Raw genomic sequence first — 21,602 nt, 5'->3', positions numbered from 1 at the left:
GGACATTTCTAAATACTTTAAGAGTATCAAACAATGCAATTAATATGATATTTTCAAATCCAATTATTTGCAAATGATCCAACTTTCTTTAAAATATTCACAAATTAGGCATTCAACAATCAAAAACAATAAAGATAGAAATGAAAACACAGGTATAGTTGTATGTGAAATTAATTACATGATTAAGACAGCAAAAGAGATTCTTCTAGTTGCCTTTTTTAAAGTTTCATATTCATTAATTCCCGTACCATGCCTCACAGTTCTCTTTCAAGTTTGCAAATGGGCATTCTCTTTTTAGTTTGTAAATCCGCATGACCGCTCTTCAACACTATAAATAGAGAGACTCCTACTTCAATTGTGCAACAAGAAGCCTTCCAACCCCTCAACGGACAGGAACTGTTCGCTACCCAGAAGACCCTTCCTTTGTGACTTCTGATTTCCAGCTTGTCTCATCCCCCCTTAACCATGGCAAGAATTTTGGAGCCACTAATTGTTGGGAGGGTGATAGGAGAAGTCCTGGACCCCTTCAACCCCAGTGTGAAGATGGTAGTAACCTACAATTCCAACAAGCTGGTCTGCAATGGCCATGAGTTCTATCCTTCTGCAGTCGCTTCCAGGCCCAGGGTTGAGGTCCAAGGGGGTGACATGAGGTCTTTCTTCACTCTGGTAGGCTTCATCCTCCTCTCCGTTTTCCCTTAAACCTAAACTTATCAGTTATCCTGCGCTGTCAAAGTCTTTGAACTCATCGATCGATCCTATGCATTCTTCATCTATTTCAGGTCATGACAGACCCAGATGTTCCTGGCCCTAGCGATCCTTACCTGAGGGAACACCTCCAATGGTAATCTCTAAAATGCTCACTCTAGATCTCTGGCCTCCAGTCTGAGAAGAAGAGCAAAATTAAGTAGCAAAGTAAAAGCATTGTATATGGTGTATCCTGTCATGCATGCATGTACGTAGATAGGTTCTATCTGTATGTATATAATATATAAGATGCGAAACCTTATCTATATATCTCCAAATACTTATGAATGCATGTTTAAATGCAGCCATGAATGCATACATAGAAGCGGATATGGTTGCTTATTTGACAATGTCTTGCGGCTAACTGTTTGCTTTTGAATTTGACCATGAAACAGGATCGTGACTGATATTCCAGGCACCACTGATGCTTCTTTCGGTGGGCCTCTCCTCCATCTTAGTGTCTGTTTCCTTTTGCGAGAGATGAGAGAAAGAGCGTTTGTTGAGTGCTAACCGTGATAGAAAGCGAGTAATCTGACCAAGGGATCATAGTGATCATATTAGTTTTTCATTTGAACGCAGGAAGGGAGGTGGTGAGCTACGAGAGCCCAAGGCCCAACATAGGCATCCATCGCTTCGTGTTCGTTCTCTTCAAGCAGAAGCGAAGACAGGCCGTGACCCCGCCGGACTCGCGGGATAACTTCAGCACCCGCCGCTTCGCGCAGGAGAATGACCTCGGCCTCCCTGTTGCTGCCGTCTATTTCAATGCACAGAGAGAGACTGCTGCCCGAAGGCGCTAAAGCCTACCAACCAACCTATATCAATATCTCTCTCTCCCCAAATCTAAATCTTCTCCCTTGGACTTTTCTTTCTTCACGCACAAATAATAATAAGAAGCTAACTCATTGTGAGGGTCCGCTTGGTTCTTCTTTTCCTCCCTTTGCAAAGTTGAGTATGACGGAGAAGGATGTTGACTGGGAGCAGTGCATGAGTTGAATCTTGCTGTTTTCCAGAACCGGACGTGTCGAATGGGAACAGGCTGAGAGGCGTACAAACCTCGGTAGGCCACCCATGGCTTTGTGTTTGTTCTTAGTGCTATATTGGCTGCTTGATAGCTCTTTGACTGTTGGTGCTGTTGATGTTACTTTTTCTGGTGTAAATGCGTTGTTTGCTATCATATGATAAGATTTGCTTGCCCCTCCTCTCTCTCTCTCTCTCTCTCCCTCCCTCCCCCCAACTAATGTTCAACTGTGCGCGACTTTTCTTTTGCCATGCGTTCACTTTGTCCAGCTGCGCAATTCTCCGCTAAAATTAATGGATCAGACGTGGACCAGGGCTAGCTAGCATATATCTTGTTCGTAACATTTGCTCCATGCTGGAAGTTGCCTTTAGCCATCATTTGGAACTTGTTCTGATTGGATGACATTAGGTGTCACAACTCACAACTAAGTTGAATCGACTTCTCGATCAAATATTTTGCATTATTTATTCGTATTGGTCCATTGGAGGATTCTTCCAAAGACGGCTATTATACGGCCAGTGCGCCGGCTTTCAGCTCTGTAGCGACAAATACAAAAGCTAGCACATCCAAGGAATCTATGGTTAAATCTTTGTTAAATATTCCAGTGACAATGGCCGCGTCCAGGACAACCTGGTAGACTCAGGCGCTGGTCATGGTACCTGTCACCGATCAACACCAGAAACGTGGCGGCAGAGGGAATACGGAGGGATACATAAATCCAGAGGACATCGCAGAGATGATGACATCGCGAGGCGCGTGTCGTCGCACAGAAACGCAGGACGCCCCCACAGCAGCGGGATCCTAGGTAAATACTGTCCATTTCGGTGTGTATGACGGACCCAGATTTCCAAGGACGAACGAGATTCGCGGGGGGTTTGTCCCGATCCGACCCAGCTTTGTCGTTGCCCTTTCCCTTTGCCCTCCTCCAGCCTTAGTTTGAAAGGATGCCGAGGCGTCTAAAGGACCGACCAAGGGGGGAAGTCTTAGCTGTCCTCGGCACAAGTTGGGCTCCAGAAAAAAGGGTCGCCTGTGCGCAACCTCCGGCTTGGCGTTGAACACTCCCAATCACCATCCATGTTATGTAGTGACCGAGTGGATCCTATGCATGCAGTCAAAATTAGATCGTACACAACTTGGTACCATATAAGGTCCACTCAATTATGTCCATGCAGAAAATTCCGGAGGTTCAATCAATAAACTCCCACAGTTCAACCTGAAGAGGATGTCAACTCCTGCTCCAGGTGACCCAGAGCACATTGTGATATCTCTCCTCAAGCCCGGAGCAACATGAGCTAGTATTTTATGCTGATTGGCCACACAGAATCCATGCTATCCAACTAGCAACTAACAGGGGAATAACCACCATATTTCCTTTTTTTTTTTTTTTGGAGGAAGAAAAAAAGAAACAAAGACATCATCAAACAGGCCACATCCAGCAGATATTTTCAACCTGAACCGATATTGCATGTGAGATCAAACTGAATAATGAAAATGGATTCGCCATCCCAAGCAATGCTGTGACCACCGACAATGAACTAATAAACTCACCACCCCAAGCACGCCTGGCAGCTGGGGCCAGGATGTCCCCCGCCCGCAATTTCTTCATTATTCCCCCTTGGTGGGTGAATATCCACACAAATTTCAAAAGAATCAACCCAAGGACTGATCGATCTGTATCTCTCACAGCACCAAGATTCTGGTGATCAGGAGGCAGAGGCCAAACATGAGTTATACAGATGAGATGGAAACTAGCAACTGTATTTCTTAAGTTGGATGGGCAACACATGCTTTAATCCAGATAACTGCATCTGAAGCCTACAAAGCAGCAAAATTAATGTTAAATCCTTTTGCAGTTGCACCTATAAATAGAATACAATTGGGGCTCCCTGAAAGAATAAGCAGATCCTAGTTGCAGCTAAGTGCATCCTCAAACAGGGACCAACCAGCACGATTACTGGGGTCTAGATGGTTGCATAATCTGATGAACAGTACTTCTCATGCATCACCCAGCAGGAGATTCTGCGACAAGCTATGGCTGTAATCACATATGTAATCAAAAGTCATTAAGCAATTAGCGGCAGAATATCAAATGCACCAAGTCACTAAATGGGTTTCTTTTTTTACCATATAAACATGGGTTGTTTCATGGTCTAAGCTTCTTTGATTTTAGCAGAAAGTTGATCCTTCCAAAGCCACAAGTTTACTATAAAGGAGTCGATGACTATCTGCAGCATTGTTTCCATGTCAATTTATAGCACCAGCAAAACATATATAAATTCTACAAGAAAATCAGTCCATGCATAATCCACCTGCATGATGTGGGAAGCAACACATGGTAAGACTAATAATCCAGGTTCACCGAATGCTCTGCCAAGCTGCTCAACAACAGCGACCATTACAGGTAGTGTTTTCTGCAAGATTGCACGAACAAATGGACAATGCCAGTTAGACTAAATAATTTTTTTATTCCCTAAACATGAAGTTAACAGAAATTATAAGGAAATCAAAGGAAACTATACAAGGCCAAGACCTTTTCCCTTTTTTTTCTTCCTGGTAATACATATTGAACAATCCATAAAAAGCACAACAGGCACTCTTTGCAAAAGCTCTAAATAAAAAGGCAACCAAGCCAATAAGAACCACTTAGTCACAGATGCCAATCTAAAAAATAAAGACCGGCATATTTGGGAAAAAATCATCACATAAGTATGCCCATACAAGCAGTTGATATTAACCGGTCTGGCCAGGCCATAAATCTTTGACCAGTCAGACAACAGCTTATGATCTGTTGCTACACCAGCTTTTGGTTCAAAAATTAGAAATTTAGTCATTCTTGGCGATAGCAATTTCCATAAAATTGTATTTCTCTTGTCACTATTTCTATCAGAGGTCTAAAGATGTTAAAGCATCCATAGATACACAATTTCAATAACATTATTAAGTGCAATACAAGAGATATGGCCCCAAACAGTTACAGGATGCTGAAAAATTATGAAGGATCATTATATTTCCAAATTAGTAACCATAAAAGTGATTTTAGAGAGCTATGATTTTAAAAATTAATACCAACATGTACTTAAAGAACATCTAAATATTTTAGAGTTACTATTACAAACAGCCATAAGGGGCAGGCCTTAGTGCAATGGTAAGGTTTTTCTATTGTGACCTGCATGTCACGAGTTCGAAACATAGAAAAAACCTTCTCGAATGTAGGGGTAAGGCTGCATGCATTTTGACCCTCCCTAGACCCCACCGTGACAAAAGCCTCGCACACTGAGACACTTATATATATATATATATATATATATATATATATATATATATAGACATAGTCACCATTAGACTAAGCAGTTATAATGGTCAGCGCCCATGTTACACGCTGTAACATATGCTTATGACATGATATTATGCCCAGAAACTGCAACAACATTGCAATAGCGATTATTCATAAGTCAACGCCATGATGCATACTGACCTGGCTGGCAACTACTATTACAGCACGGGCATTCTCTTTCTTTGCAAAAACCGATTTGCTACCGCCAGAGACTACTGACAGGCTACGCACTGTTAGGGCGTTGAATGCCAACAGAATGAGATGTAGTAGTCTGCAACAAGTGAAAAGAATATACAGTTGACAGTTGATCCTACTGAGGTTACATCAGCTTGCCCTCTTCATTCAAATGCAACAAAGTGAAAGCTGTATGTATATCAAAAGCTGAAAAAGCTGCCAGAGTGAGGTGCAACAATTTCTAAAAATAGACAACTTGAAAGTGCATTGTGAATGCCATGTATCTGATATCAGAAATCATGCAATAGACTTCAATTTCAGACACACATGCAAGACCAAACATGTCAATGTCAGAATCCTTTCCCGGGTACCATAAAAACATTTCTTCCCCATTCATCTCCACGATGAAAAAAAGAGTAGTTTATAGATTTATTGAAGCTCAACAGCCCAAGTCAACGGAAAGTAAACCAGCCAATGACAACCACAAAAAGCCAAGACAAACACAGCTAGAAATGTAAACAGAAGCATGGATACCAAAAAAATGTAAGAACATTTTATGTAAGATGGAAGATCATTTACATTTCATTGGAAAAGCAATAAAGGTACTGACTTGGCTGCTCGGTGATTTTCTTACACAACAAATGAGTTTCATTCTGCCCATTAGACAAAAAGAAACAATATGGGAAGGACCTTGGTCACCACATCAACAACATCTAATTTCTATTTTTTTGGGAAAAATAGTACCGGTGATATATTGCGGGGAAGAAAATACCTGTAACATCTCCATGTATCCACCCTAACACCACGTACACCCCCTCCCGAAAAAAAACACGCACACAACAAACACGGAAGAATAGCATTTGCCTTGCCTCCATGTATTTGATACTCTGCCTCCACATATCCCCACTGTGCCACCCCCCCCCCCTCCCCCAGCACAACTGCACAAAAAAAAAAAAAAACAACAAACACCCAAAAAAAAAGAAAAGAAAAAAAAAAACCAATGAAACCCCTCCAACCACTAACCATAAAGAGAAAGGGGGAAATTAAAGAAGAAAAAGGAGATACCAAAAGTATATAAAACCGAATGAAGGGCAACCTAGTCATTAGCTACATTCAAGCTCCTGAAAACATCCTTTATGTGATCTCCCTCTAGCCATTAAAAAATTTTGAGAATGAATCCTCTGCTTCAATCTCACTCATCCACAGCCCTCACATCTTGGAGTTTTTAAGTGAACATCAAATTCTCCATTCAGCCCATGCAAACAGTACTTTCATTTCATCAGCAAAAGAATATAGCATCTCCTGCACTAGAGCTACCATCTTTATCCTGGAAACAGAAGGTTTCCAGGCTTAAAACATGCATACCTTTTTTATATCTCACAGTAGCAAAACATATAACATATAAACTAAATTCACTGCCATCACAAATGCTACAGATGCCCTTGCATTTGGCAGGTCAAGGTGCAGTGGCTTCACTACTGGGTTATGTAACAGAGATAGAACAGACTGTTAATCAAATACACCATATAAAGCAGCAAGGCATGGAAAAAAAGAACTCCAGAAGAAATATAGGTTAGTGAAGCACATACATTCCCATACCAATGGCGACAGCAAAAACTGCTGGCTTCACTGTCAATAGTAGAGATCTTGATCTGCTCACTTGCATCCATGGCACCTGGAATACAGTAAACACGTTGATCTAGGTGGGAGACAGAAAGTGGGGGGAAGAAAAAACTAATTTGTGAGAGCATGTATCATGGTATCATGGTACTCTTGTAAACATCTACTTGCAAGTAACAGAATGCAAATGTGCACATGCAAGTAATGACACGGCCTCTATGATACTAAAAAACCAATAATATTTGGGGTTGACAAAGTTCATAGGCTACATCATGTGTATTGAAGAAATACTCTAGCCCCTTCTCATTTTAACCAACCTAATCTGCCTTGGTGTTCACTCCTTATCTTCTTCCCTCTATACCCAAGACTCCCGCTACCTGATGGTGTCTCATTTAATTCTGTTATAAATGGAAAAACTATCTTAATCAGTTCTCATCTTCAACTTGCTCATAAGTTCAATGCTCATCTTGCACAAATATTTCACTGAGAACTAATATTCACTCTCATAGAAATTGTAACAAACATGTCTGTAAAACTAGCATGAGGCAATTACACAGGTTCTCAAAACTGCATCTCCACTTCGTGCACTTTGCTCATATCTGATAGTAAATATATATTAATCTTTTGATTCTTCAGTGGAGTATAGATTTAGTAGTTTAGCTGACCTAAGGTATCTTTTGACCATAAAATTTGACATAGCCTTGTTTCCACTAGTTGTTAACTATAGTTGCATTTGAATTTTATTGTTAATTTTAAATCTTAACCCACTCGAGCTTAACTTCATAATCCACATTCCATAAATGTTCTCATCTCATTAATTGTTACTACGTCATCCACATAAAGTGCAGATAATGCTGCCTCTTCACTAGAACTCCTATGCCAGTTAACAGCCAAGGATTGTGAGCATAGAAAGTTAGAAACCATAGCTGATAAATCAACTTGCTGCAAGAAAACTTGTGTAAAGGAAGAGAATACTAAATTTAAGGACTCCTGCCGCTAAATCAGTCTGTCAGAAATTCATAGACTGCTCCCAATTTATAAACAATTTTTATCTGTTTTGGTGGGGACCACTTAAAAGTTTACACCAGAATTTGCTCCCATACCTCTTGCACAGTTAGGCCACTTATGAGGTATAATATTAGGGCTGAGCACGGCTCGGATTCGGTTGGATTGAGAGAAAAATTTCATCCGACCGAATCCAATCGGATTGAAGAAAATTCAACCCGCTGCCAACCGTTTATCATGTATAAACCGTTTGAAATCGAAGTGAATGATTTGTAGTGGATTCGGATGAATTGTGTCAGTTTAGACTTCAATGTTGACCCAATGCTTATTTACTTTTTTTTTGTCAATTTAATACAAAAAATGTCTAAACATTATAAGTTACAAATTTTGGACTTATTTTTGAATCTGTACAAAACGAAACAGAAAAATGGAAGATTTACTCATCTAAAAGTTTTCACTTTAGAATTGTCTCAAATTGATATGCTTCCATCAACAATTCAACATTAATATTCTCATGAATCTAAATAGGTGATGGGGTGCTTTTTAGAATGAAGTATTGAAGTCTAAATGACACCGTTCCAAAATGAAAGTGAGTTTGTGAAATACTACATCAGTTGGGTTCGGTTTTGTATCGGTTAAAAGTGTAGGAACCGAATCCGAATGTAAATAACCAATTTTTTACAAACCCTAACCCGACTCCATCCGATTTGTCTTTCAACCAACCAAAACCGATGTTTATTGGGTTAAATTGAGTGGGTTTCTTTGGGTTTCGGTTATTTGCGCAGCCCTACACAGTATTGAGAGCAAAGCCCTTACTTCAAATAGCTTCCTTTGTTTGTGAGATTCATCTTTTGTGCAATGATGATAAAAAGTTATTGCCTTGCCAAACAATGCACCACAACAATCATTTTGTTAGTTGTGTTATGTTTTTAATTTTAATCATGTTCAGAATGTTTTGTTAAAGAAGCTAAAGTCTAAGCAGAAGATGAAATACACATCTTCCTTAAGTATTGTTTTTTCTCTTGTCGGTGCATTACCTGATTGAGCTTCATCACAGGCGGTCATGTATCAAAAGAAGCACAATCAACAATGATTTCTAACCAAGGAATAGAAATAAATAAAAGCCTAAGAAGTACTGCATTAATCATAATATGATGATAGTACAGATCTACAATAGATAAAAGCCTCACAATTAAGAAAAATCATAATATGAGTGAGAAATAGCTCGTAAACTTGTACCACCTGTTTATTCCACATCCAAACATGCCAAAACAAGTTCAAAACTCTTATTTACCTTGCAATGAATGCATTGCAGCAAGGTTTACAATTACTTAACAAGTTGGAATCTAACACAAGGATTAAGACATACTAGGCTAAGAAGTACTGCATTAATCATTGAGAAAGAACGAAGATTTCGATCAACATATTCTGCCATGCCTGCAATACAAAAACAAGAAGATTTCATATTCTCATGTGTTTTGATGACATTAAAGTTGCCAATCTAAACAAGTGATTATTGGCGGAATAGAAGTGTGGACATATACAATGCTGCTTATAATTAAATGAATTTTTAATTTATCATAAATCCTAGGTTGCAAAACAATTTCCACTTAAATGAAAGTATCTGAAACTTTCACATACGTGAGCTAAACACAGGACATACATATGATATATCAAAAACACAAGAAACATTTGTTCCTTCCATTTGTGAAACTATTTGATTCACTTTGCCTACTTTCGGAAAATATAGTCAATGGCGCTGAAACAGGCAGTGGAAACCAGGAATAAGCATGACAGTGAGCTTAATGAGTTCTCCAACTTGCAGCTTACACTGTGACAATAAACGGACTACTACCTCAGCAAGGCCATAAATACCAGATAAAAGAACCCTGATTAAAAAACCAACTTACATAGAAAGAAATGATATCCAACAAAAAGAACCATTTTAAGAGAAACAAGGGGCTAAGTATGTTAGCGGGATTCTTTTTTTCCGGGTGTCAAGCGGTATCCTAGTATTTAGGCAAGATGTACAAGTTGTATGCTATTCTAACAATCCTTAGGAAAGTAGGATTTTATTGCTTGTATCCAAAACTAGTTTGAAGCTAATTTTATAGCTTTTAATTAAGAATGGATGTTTGGCTTTTCTAGAATTTGTAAAACTAAGTAATGCACTATGCACGAGCCAAGTATTCAAAGCCAATGACTAAATGTCTCAAACACTGAATGATCAAACCCTAAGCCATGAAGCAAACCCCATTTATAGATGGAGGAATGCTGGTAAGGTTAAAGGCCCCATCCTACATTCAGATTTTAAGATTTATTTTAGAAGTCTGGATTTCAGACTGTAATAAGTGCTAGCAGAAAAACATCAAGGTCCCCTTCACCATATTTTACTTCATAAACAAACCTTCTATAACTTAAGGGCGAGGACCAATCCCGATGGGCTATGAACGTAATATTTAATAGCTGACGATAGCAGAATTATTCTATATCCCAGAGTTGATTTAGAAAAGACCTATATGATGAAAGATATGGAATATAGGTAGAGACATTAACTGGACCGAGAATGGTATCATGACTACTCGATTCTTTAATTTTGAATGTCCTTCCTAAATGCTTCTTTGGACATAGTAATAATTGAGGAGAATGACCCTAAATAATCCTATTTACACTAGTTAAGGAGATATTCAGATGTTCCAAAAAGCTAAGACTTGCAGCTTGTCATCGGTGGTGTGGATTGTGATCAAGGTATGGCATACCATACCAAAACGAGCAGTACGAGGCATACCATGCCATACCGATTCGATATCTATATGCAGTACGGGGGATGTACTGACACTAAATACGCCGAACCAGCCCCCGTACCATGCATACCAATGCCGAAATAGAGCAGCATCGGTATGGGACCGGGTACTGAGACAACGTACCTTGGTTGTGACTATTATTTATTCTAAAATATGCCAAAAAAAAGTGGGATGCAAATAAGAACAATAAATTGCCCACTTGTAAATTTCATTTGCTCTATTTCGAATGGATATTATACTAAGGTTGAATTACGACTTAAGTTCTTTGACTAGATCTGTGCAAAGAAAAAAAAAATTATGCTAAGGAGAAACCAACAAAGGTAATATGGGCATGCAAGAATCAGAGATGGCCCTACATAGGAGAGGCATGAATATCTCACAGAGGAGCTGAAAAAGAGACTTGCAAAACCTAAGAATATCTTAGTATTAAGGATTTCAGAATGGCTTGATTATACTTGCTAAGAACAAATGATGAGAAAGGTCAAAACTTGACTGTTATCAAAATAATGAATCCTAGAACATCAGAATACAAACATTCGGGATGCCTATGCCTTGCTCAGGTTAGCTGATGTTCTCACAGTTTTTGGTCAGTCTTGCCAATGTTCTTAACCAGTATGCCTGCAATCAGGTTTATAAACAACCCATACAAATTCACATGACAATGATTAATTAGCATGAACTGATTATTGTTAGTTGGCAACACAATCCAGTTGCACATTGTGTGCACTAAATACATACTCCAATGTAAATCAGCAGAACTAGGAAAGGCAGCCAGTGCACGAGGCTCCCACTATTGCAAGATCTGGGGACGATCTGATGTATAAAGCCTTACCACCGAGTGCAGAAAGACTGTTTCCATGTTTCAAATCCATGACCTCCAGGCCACAATAGAGCAACCTTACCATTGTGCCAAGTCTCACCCTCATAAATCAGCAAAGGCAATAAGCTCATTCTATTTTTCCTATTGTATTTATCTTTTATATTGTTTTTAACAAAATATAATTGATAGCAATGAACAGTACTTACGTTCTGAGGAATCCCGAACAACCTGCAAACAGGAAAGCAGGAATAAGTTTCTCTTTTGTTCTTTTCTTTTTGGACCAGTAATGTAGCATTATGATCAATTCAAGTGATGAAGATTGCAAAGTATTTTAGGAAAAAGAATAGCAGTGATGCATCGGGTCTAGATCCAGAAACTAAACATAAAATAATCGAAAACTGTTAGCCTACGCATGCTTAAGTAATATGGTACCTACAAAGCATCAGCATATAAAAGGAATGCTGAATGATTTCCATATCTTATCAATAAAACTATGTTGAATTGATTAAGGTAATATGCTGAATTGCCAGAGAAGATTTAAGCATCTAATTTTGTTAAAAGTGGATTTGTCACCGCAGAAATTGTTGTACACAGACTGAAAAGCAGGTTTATATAACAGAACAATAACAAAACTTTACCTTTCAACTTTCAAGCAAACAATAAATCATATACATAACTTACTAATGCATTATGACAATCAGCATCTTTTATAATCTTCACATCAGAAAATAAACATAAGTATTCTTTCAATATTGCAAGGCTGATTAAGAATACCTTTCCGATAATGAGTGGGACCAAAAGTTTAGTGATAAGACTTTTAAATAATTGCGAAGTAGGGACAGACACCCCAGCTCCCACTCCTATGTACCTAGAGATAGAAAATGGCACCTACAACACAATATAATTTCAAGATGAGCCCAACAGTACACTGGCACAAACCATCGATCTCTAAATGCAAAGATCAATGTGGCTCAAAATACTGCCAAAGATCTCATGCAGTTGTAATTAGTTAAGACCAGATAACTGGAAATGCTGAGGCAAGTGACTTTAAGTGGCTCTTGTCTTACTAATAAACAAACAATACACAATCTTAACATAAGATAATACAGAAACAGCTAACAAGTTTCCGACCATCATAAAAATGAAACAGTAGCTTTCAAAGACAATAATTTCCAGCATTAACTCCTTTCCTACCAAGAAACATCAAACCTTTTCATCAGAATCAATCATCAGACACTAAACAAAAGATTGTTCATGATCCTTCTGAGAGTGCAAGCATCCGAAAGAAATTTTCATGAAGACTTCTATTATAGAAAGAAAGTGATAGTGTTGAACGTAAGGAACTACCCACAACTGGACAACTTCATGTAAATAATTAAAAAGTGGAAAAGAGGTCATTAAAAATATCTAGGTGAAGGGAAAGCGCTCATTGTTCCTCATTTACTGAGGTAAACTGTATCGGTCCTGCAAATTACATGCAGATCTGTAAAATGCATACCATACGGGGCATGATAGTGAATTAATGATGCATTTTCCAGGATGTAGCTTTAAAAAGTACAGATTGTACCCATATCACTTCCAGCTGATTTCAAAGCCAATTCTTTGCTGCTTTATTTTTTCTTACACGCTGTGTTAGTGCATCCGCATGATTAGAATTAGTCCACAGGTAGACCCTCACAGGCCAGTCTCTCACTAGAAGCATGTTCCAAGGAAAACAATTGAAATTTTAATGGAATAAAAACACTCGCTTCATGGCTCTAATCACAAGGCACCATAATGTAATAATTGATTTACAACTTAGAGAGAAAAGCTTAACTTACGATCATAATGCCTAACAAATTAGATATCACAGTCATTGCAAGAGCAAGAGCAGCATTCCCCGCAGCAAGCTGCATTAAGTGCAAAAGTTTATCTCAGTCAAAGAAATTGCTAGCCCTGGAAAAACAATGTATTAGCTTACTCGTGTCAATGCAACTCCACTTGACAAGGTTGTTGGCATGCAGCAAAAAATTGCTAACCCTATAGAGTAAATCTATCAAGTCAAGACTTTTGAAGAAACTGCAATATAAAGTCAATGACAAGGAAGACAATGTGAAGAAACTACAACCTCAACAAAAATAACTAAAAAAAGGGAACAAAGTTATTTATCAAAAATGACCACGTACCAGTGACAAATTCATGAGGCATCAACTGAATTTGTAAGATAAGCCTTGAGAAAAAAGGAGTAAACAACAGAATTGAACCCTACAAGGACAAAAAGAATAGAGCATTGCAAAATCATAGATTGCAAGCAGTGGCAATAAGAAAAATAGAGTACATTAAACACTATGAAGAAAGAGGAAAGATCAGCAAGTATATAGACATCCACCAGGCGGTTGAAGTACACAATATAAGTACAGGAGAAACAACAATATCTGCAGTATATAAAAGCCACATATGAAGGAAATTAAAGTGGGGTAGATGGCTTTTATATTCAACATCTGAAGATTATATTCCACACATGAAAAAATGGAAATACCATGGAGACCTTCCATTGTATCTTTGAGTAAGCAATTCCTGTTCAGTAACAAAGAGCATATGGGGTCAAATGCAAGGTCAAAGTATTACTTGCCAATGGCATGCCAACATGGTATTGGCATAGTACTGTAAAGTGAGCCATGCATGGTGTTGGCAGTATTCCCCCATTTTAAAAGTCATAACCAAACTACACAATCTACATGTTGAGTTTGCTTCCATAAGCAAACAACTTCTACGTGCTCATGCGGGGATTAAAATGCATCAATGCCAACTGGCTCTATGGGGCACTATTGCCAGTGCTAGGAATAGAACAGCTGATATACAAGCCAAGTAAAACAGACACGACTTGGCACAATGACTAATGTCAACAGCTAGTAATACAGATTCAATACTTAGGCTGCACATAGTTGGGGTCAACAGGGGCAAAAGTGAAATAAGATCCCTTGATTCCACTTTAACCTCCTAGATGCTAGGAAATAGCCATTTTGTTCTAAAGGCAAACTGGATATTTTAAAAGTTACTTTTCTGTTTAACTTACTCTACAAAAGAATCCCGCCAGAAAGACTCATAAAGTCATAATAGTCATTTTTTTTTCAAAATTCTAGCCGGAAAGACTCAAGGCCTGTTGAAATAGGATATCAAGATTTCCCGGCAATGTGTTTAAAAGGAGAAAACAACAATTCATAGCATGTCCATACCAATTCACATATTCCTATTTACTAGTATAGCATAGATGAAGAAAAATTAAAGCAGATTTTTTTTATAAAAAAAAAACTTCCTGATAAACAAGCAGTCCCGTGACATAAATTCCACGGTAAAAGCACAGCAGGACCTTCAGATGGAAGGTTGGGCAAAGATTAATCCAGTCAGGAATCTCAGGATCCAACATGATTAGCACTAGAACTAGTTAACAATGCTTCAAGACCCACTTCAAGATTTTCAAACTCCACTGAGTATAAGGTTAAATTGGTACTTTCATCATGCCTAGAACAATTTGCCTCCTTTGAGCAGTCAATTTTGCTGAATACTCATTTTCTGCTTCCAACACAAAGCTAAGAGCATTAATTAATTTCTTTTTATTTTGCTTTAATAAGAGAATTCATAGGTCATAATACAATTCCAACATTTGCCTATCACTTCATCCTTCAACAAAAAAAAAAGGCAGCCCAATTCACGAGGCTCCAACTATTGCTAGGTTTGGGAAGGGTTAGATGTAAACAGCCTTACCGCTGTGTTCAGAGAGGCTGTTTCTGTATTTTATTGTTGTGCAAACCTCATCCTTGTATTGGCAAATAAAAATGTGATAGCAGTCCAATATTCTTTTTTTCTTTTTTGACCTGCTGAATAGAAATAGTAGATAGAGGTGCTATACACAGCCAAAATTAGTCCTTTGGAATTTACCACCTCCCATATACTTACTAGCAATGTGCTCCTAATGCTATGCAAACTTATTCTATAAAGACCTCCAATAAAATAAATTCAAATTTGCATGCCTAAGGAGATCAAATTGTGGGCATTTTAGAAATCACGAATAAAGGACACATGAGTTATGCTTGCAGAGCCAATGCAATATATCTCAAAGAGTAGAAAACCATCTATTGGTTAATATGTTAATTTTAATATGCATCCATGAAATATAAATTAAAATAAAAACAATTATGATGGTATGGAACTCATTATGGCTTTCATGCTCGATAAGATATATGGATGTTTATTGGAGACCTGTTCTACACAAAATTCGGAAACTCGTTTTTAAAGATCTAATCCCTATAGAAAGTTGTTTGCATTAGCTATCTATATAAGTGCAAAATATGCATGTATATGCCCAGTTGCCCACAATACATAGATAGACATTTATACATGCATGAATACAATTTTGCATACTTTACTGCCTCCTAGCCCCTCATCTAGATGCTAAGGCAAGGTAAACCTTGTATAGTTACCCTCTGTAAGCAAAAGCCTCAAAAACCATATAACAGCTTAAGGTTTCCTGGTACCCTCCAAATCTAGAGAGACACTATTACTATATAAAGAGCTGGTAGTTAGGATTCGCATCATGGTCACAGTGTTGACCACTTTAACCTTTCTTTTCATTTCCTGAGAATGTTGATTATTCAATAGAGAAAATAAATATAAAGCAAAATGCATTCCTTGTGGCCCTGCTAATCATTAACTTTGAGCTTGTGCATTCAAAAATTAAAGGATATATTAGGATCGTGCCTTAAAAGGAGGATTCGATGATCAAAGAGTTCAAGGTTGAGGGAGAATCATATGTATTCTTCTCTAAATCAACTTGCTGTAATTTGTCAAATGTTGCAAAAGACTCCCGTCTATTTATGCAGGTATAACTCTAGTATATGTTAGCATGATACATATTAACCGAATAAGGCTAAGGATGCAAGAATCTGTATTACTTAACACTTCATATTTGTTGCAGCAAGTAACACAGACCAGGTCCAAAAAACATATAGATTAAACCCCATGGGTTGTTTCTTTGTAGATTTAAGAAGGAATTAAACAGAGCAATACATAACCCAGGCATCAAACCACATGAAAACCAAGAGTGAGCTACACCACCTATTACATACATACAAAGTAGAAACCTTAGGCTCTTATAAGACACAGGAAAATTGAGATCATACTAGCCCAAAAAGTCCCGCAGGCCAAGCTTCTATAGCTGCACCAAGTTCCCTACTGCTCAACATGAGTCCTATATCATCAAAAAGACATTCCAAAATCATAAGACATGTCCAGTCTTGAAAAACACATAGCCAATGCAGGCATTTTAGACCTCACCTGAGATAAAGAAGATCCCACAGGTACTAAATCTTGACCAAGAATATTTGTGAGCAAGACAGCCAGGAGTTGGATTGACAAGTCCTATAGTTATTCCACTGACAAGAGCTTGACATAAAAGGAGAAAGGAAAAGGGATCAGACAAGATGCTTTGGATGATAGTTGGCTTCTTACACCATCATCAACCCATAATACTAAGAAAAGAGTGTTGTGACATAATATAAAAGACCAAAAGATTACTTAAGCAAGGAAATGAAACCCTTGACAGTGCATGCTAGAGTTTATTCCTCCTGAGCAGGAGTTTATCGTCGAAACAAGTTAGTAAAATTCCAGTAACCAAGAAAATGATACATTTTAAGAAAGCTTATTACACATACAAAAGTAAATGCTTAAACATACACATACATGCACATTCATATTTGTATACATATTTGCAACCTAAGAAGAGCGTCCTTCTAGCCTCCTAAAAGGATGGAGATTATAGTCAATAAAATTTAGTAACTTCTAATCTTCTATAATTAAGGTGAGCATGTCATTTTCACAGATGCACACCAAAACACTCACTTCCACCAACAAATGGATGGCACACGTGAGCAAAAAAAAAAAAATTACATATGCATAAAGTGAAAACAATATACCTGCACATGGTCCTATTATTTGGTATATGAGTGGTTTTCATTTTTCATCTGTAAAAAGGAGTCTCAAAATTTTTGTGCAATTTTTTCCCATCTATCTTTTTTAATCACATTGATATTTAAGCATATCATCAAAAGTCATCAATAATTTCAATTTAAAACACACCATCTTCACTTCTCATCAGTTACTGCAATATCATCTGCACACGATCAACCCTTAGGCACATCTATTATAACATTATCTGGAAACTCTCTTCTCTAGCCAGTGCTACTTCTTATGCCTCCTACACCCTTCTAAGCATGTTCTTGACAATTTCAGTTACAGTTTAAGTAGGCCTTTCTTCCTTAATGCACACCAGATTATGTCTTCCAGAACTTGATCATATATTTTCCCCAAGATAATAAACTGTCATTTATTTTTTGCTATCAATCGCTTAAGCATGATAAAACCTTCACATAGATCATCTCTACATGATGAAATTGTATAATGTAGATTATATTCATTTTTCAAACCTTTGCTTGACAACCCTCCTTGCTAAATTGCCTGACTATGCCAATTATGTCGTTATGTCATTTTCCCATTTTTAAGGTCTAACTACATAAGTTGGTTAACCAAAATTGACCTTTTGACTTTGAAGATTCCATAGGTATTCATGCATCCTTAACACCTCAGTTATTGCATCCTCTATAAAGCTATATCTACTTCAAGAAGAATAACAGAATGCAGATAAACTTGCAGATTAACTACTACTGGTTCCTCTGGGCATTTCTCAGGTAGAATTTATAATCAATGACTTCAAAAGAAAATAATAATAATATCAAAATTTGTCCAACAATCTATCACAATACCTTCATCACCAAAATTAGCTTAAATCCATGTTTTCAACTTTGTTGCCATTTTTTTAGATTTCTTACATGCTTCTTTGGAGCAAAACCTATAAACAAGTTCAAGTTTAACACAGGTCATCCTCAATTCAAGTTGAAACTACATTAACCTAAAGTTCATTACCAGGTACAAAGTACTGACCAAAATTTTACAGATTATAGAAGCAGTACACATGCATGTACTTGGAGGTACGACAATTTTTTTCATGATAAATATAATAGCTTTACAAATAATCTAAAAATGCAAAGGAAAGAAATGATCAACAGTGGCAATCAGATAAAATGCAAGTTAATCAGTGGCTGTGACAAACATAGTTAGGAAGCTATAACAGCAATAGGAAACTTAAAATGAGAAGCAGATGAATTTATTTACCTAAAGGAAGGAAGTTGGTTCCTACAAAGTCCAACAATGGCTGTGTCCAAGAAAAGACCTTCTGAATATTTGAATCCTTACTCTGATCATTTCCATCACCATATACCTGAAACAAGTTATGGAAATTTTTTTCCTGAAGCCTTATGTAATATATATATGTGTGTGTGTGTGTGTGTGTGTGTTTGCGCGCGCGCGCGTGTGTGTGTGCATAAGCATTTAATCCCTTAGGTTATGATTTACGAAACATTTATCTGTCTATTGATGTTTAAACTCCCAAAGTGACATGGTGCCATAATATCAAACCTTCTTGAGTTGCCACCACAAAACATAGATGATGCACAGGCTTAAGAGAAACAACCTTCAATTCTACTTTCAACTATCAAAAATTTCAAGGCTGCGAACTACAGAGATAGTTTCAGACCTTGGCCCCATACTTAACAGAATATTTATACTTGCAACCACCATAAAATTTATATCAAGAAAGGCAAGTGCATGACACATTATGAAACTTGTGAACAGTGAATGGTGAAAAAATGCATCAGGATGTGGAAAGTAAATGAAGCATACAATGCTGTGCTCCTTTTATCTATTTAATTTAAAGATCACATAGGCTATCTGTTGAGTGTGTGGCGTGAATGGGATCTGGGTCACGTGTACACATCTTTCTTCTCCTTCTAATCCTCTTCAACCTTTTTTTTTCTTTGATATAGTGAATTTTCTCCTATCACCACAGGTAGACAAAGGCCAATGGACGAACCACATAAATTTTTATGTCGGTTGTGTTATTTTTTAAGCTCTAATTTATTTTCTATTTCGTACTAAACCAGTACGATTGATTGTCCGCATGACAAGATCAAGAACTAGGTCCACTCTTTTGTGGATAAAAAATTTACTTGGGAATGTATATTTTCTAGATAAATATTACCCATGCAATATTTAGGCAGAAAAATAATTTATCCATGCCCTTTTACGCATGGAAAAGTGGCGAAATCTGTTACCAATGTTCTTTCATATTATTATTTTTTTGGATAAGTTACTAAAATTTATCCATATTTTTCATAATATCCTTTATGCTTTTTAAGTTTGGAGAAAGTGGATGACTGAGTTATTAGGCATTGAAAATCAGAATAGGGCATTTTAGCAATAAAATCAAATATCTATTTTACTAGCTGATAAAAAAATGATTTAACTATCTCCTAGGTGGGTAACATTTATCCTCCATTTCATAAATAAATGATATCCATGGAAAGTAATTTATCCATCTTGAAAAATATGAGAACATGAGTAAGTTGGTCAATGAAAAAATTGATCAATTTTTTTATAATATTTATCCACAAAAGAACGGCCCTAAGGATTACATCTTTTACAAGGAAGAACTTAGAAAGATTGACGAGTATAAGCCACAATTTCCAAAATAGCACATGAAGTATATGGATTAGAGGATTTAATATTCTCCAAGATATAGAACAACAACACCAAGTAAACTAACGAATAGGCGTCACAAGTTTTCCAGATAACAGACAAAAGATAGAGATCAGATGGTTTTCTACCGTAGAAAAGCTCCAAGACCGGAAGTATTTTGGAGAGAGAAGAAAGATAAGGAAACCTGGTCGGATCCTCCAGTTGCCCGCAGATATCGCACAACCTGACGAGATTCGGCGAAGAGCGACGGAGGAGCGATAGCAATGAGAAACTCGCGTGGGAAACTGAAAAGATTCGCCGGAAAAGACGCTGTTCGTCGCCCGGAAACGCCATTTCCTGCGGCCGATGGAGGCCTGAATGCTAGAGTTTGAAGGGATCCCACCGCCATGGCGCCCTCCGACCGGTGGGAAGACAACGAGCTCCGTCCCCACACACAGAGCAGAGGAGGCTGGAGACAGAATGAAGAACTGTGTGCTCCTGGTTCACGGGCCGGGACCAGGTCAAGGTCTCATATCATAACTTGAGCCAACAAAGTTATAACAGGAACCGGGACAAAAATTCTAGCTTTTGAATGCAAGGCGTAACATGGATATAAAATATTATAATTTTTTTAAAAATAAAAATATTTTTATTATATAAAATTTTAAAATAAAAAAATTAATCTGTAGATATTAAATATGTATTGAAAAATAATGACTACGTGAATCAATCGAATAAGATGGTACATTCCACATCAGATTTTCTATACCAGAAATTTAATATAACTTATTTTAATCGGACCAGGGCACAGGCCGGTCTATCCTTATCTTCAGGCCTACTATACACGTTCGAACTCGCTACTCGGACTTCGGATTTCAGGCTCGACCTCAGAGCTAAAGAACCTTTTTTTACTAGTTAAAAAAATATAAAAATAAAACATTTGCAAAGATTAAATATTTGAAGGGAATTGACACCGCCGAGACCATATTTTAGTGAAATTAGAGGAGAAAGACATATGAAACAAAGAGAATAACAAAATATAAGAAGAAACTCTCTTACCGTGTTTTGATTCAATATCAAAAAAATAGACTGCTTATAATGTTAACCAAAAGAGCCATATTTATAAGAAAAAAATTCTAATCTAATGACTAAAAGATTAGAATAATCCAAATTTATTCTAAATACAAATTAAAAAAAATTAAGACTTCTAATTCGTTCAAGATCCTCCGGACTCTCATTAATCTGTCCAATGAATGAATCTGGCCCCAAAGCCGGATTGTGATGGCAAAGCAATCAGACACGTAAAGCATTAGAAGAGCTTTCTGAATTGGAGCCTTATAAGCAATTCTGATTTCGGATGAGAGAGTTATGCTCATTTTAGCACGATAGGATTCGAATTCCATCCATCAAATCAAGATATTTACCAGCTAGAGCATCTACATCATACTCTCCAAACTGGAAAGAACTCGCCTTCGA

The 21,602-nt window shown here is 37.4% G+C and overlaps 2 protein-coding genes across 4 annotated transcripts; one reads left to right on the top strand and one right to left on the bottom strand.

Moving 5' to 3' along the window:
• The first annotated feature begins 355 nt into the window (after positions 1-355).
• Positions 356-1,937, top strand: LOC105038236 (protein SELF-PRUNING). The gene is made up of 4 exons (XM_010913970.3): positions 356-666; positions 780-841; positions 1,140-1,180; positions 1,324-1,937. Exons 1-4 carry the CDS (start codon positions 466-468, stop codon positions 1,539-1,541), a joined length of 522 nt encoding a protein of 173 aa, XP_010912272.1. The 5' UTR covers positions 356-465; the 3' UTR covers positions 1,542-1,937.
• A 1,562-nt stretch (positions 1,938-3,499) lies between these two features.
• On the bottom strand, positions 3,500-20,668 carry LOC105038235 (probable sodium/metabolite cotransporter BASS4, chloroplastic). Of its 3 annotated transcripts, XM_010913967.3 has the most exons (15): positions 20,332-20,663; positions 18,726-18,831; positions 16,833-16,940; positions 16,679-16,746; positions 13,685-13,763; positions 13,480-13,538; positions 13,340-13,408; positions 12,294-12,407; positions 11,726-11,747; positions 9,265-9,332; positions 6,860-6,945; positions 5,238-5,367; positions 4,072-4,173; positions 3,887-3,987; positions 3,500-3,797 (listed from the first exon to the last, which is right to left on the bottom strand). In XM_010913967.3, exons 1-14 carry the CDS (start codon positions 20,533-20,535, stop codon positions 3,913-3,915), a joined length of 1,290 nt encoding a protein of 429 aa, XP_010912269.1. In that variant the 5' UTR covers positions 20,536-20,663; the 3' UTR covers positions 3,500-3,797; positions 3,887-3,912. The 3 variants fall into 3 exon arrangements, with proteins under 3 accessions (XP_010912269.1, XP_010912271.1, XP_029118357.1); XM_010913969.3 differs by lacking the exon at positions 12,294-12,407 and having other exon boundaries at positions 20,332-20,664; XM_029262524.2 differs by lacking the exons at positions 3,500-3,797; positions 3,887-3,987; positions 4,072-4,173; positions 5,238-5,367 and adding an exon at positions 6,234-6,597 and having other exon boundaries at positions 20,332-20,668.
• Between the last annotated feature and the right edge of the window lie 934 nt (positions 20,669-21,602).

Source organism: Elaeis guineensis, chromosome 1 (genome assembly GCF_000442705.2).
Source record: "Elaeis guineensis isolate ETL-2024a chromosome 1, EG11, whole genome shotgun sequence".
Lineage (NCBI taxonomy): Eukaryota > Viridiplantae > Streptophyta > Magnoliopsida > Arecales > Arecaceae > Elaeis > Elaeis guineensis.
Note: the sequence above shows the minus strand (reverse complement) of the source record. Positions and strands in the feature narration are given on the sequence as shown.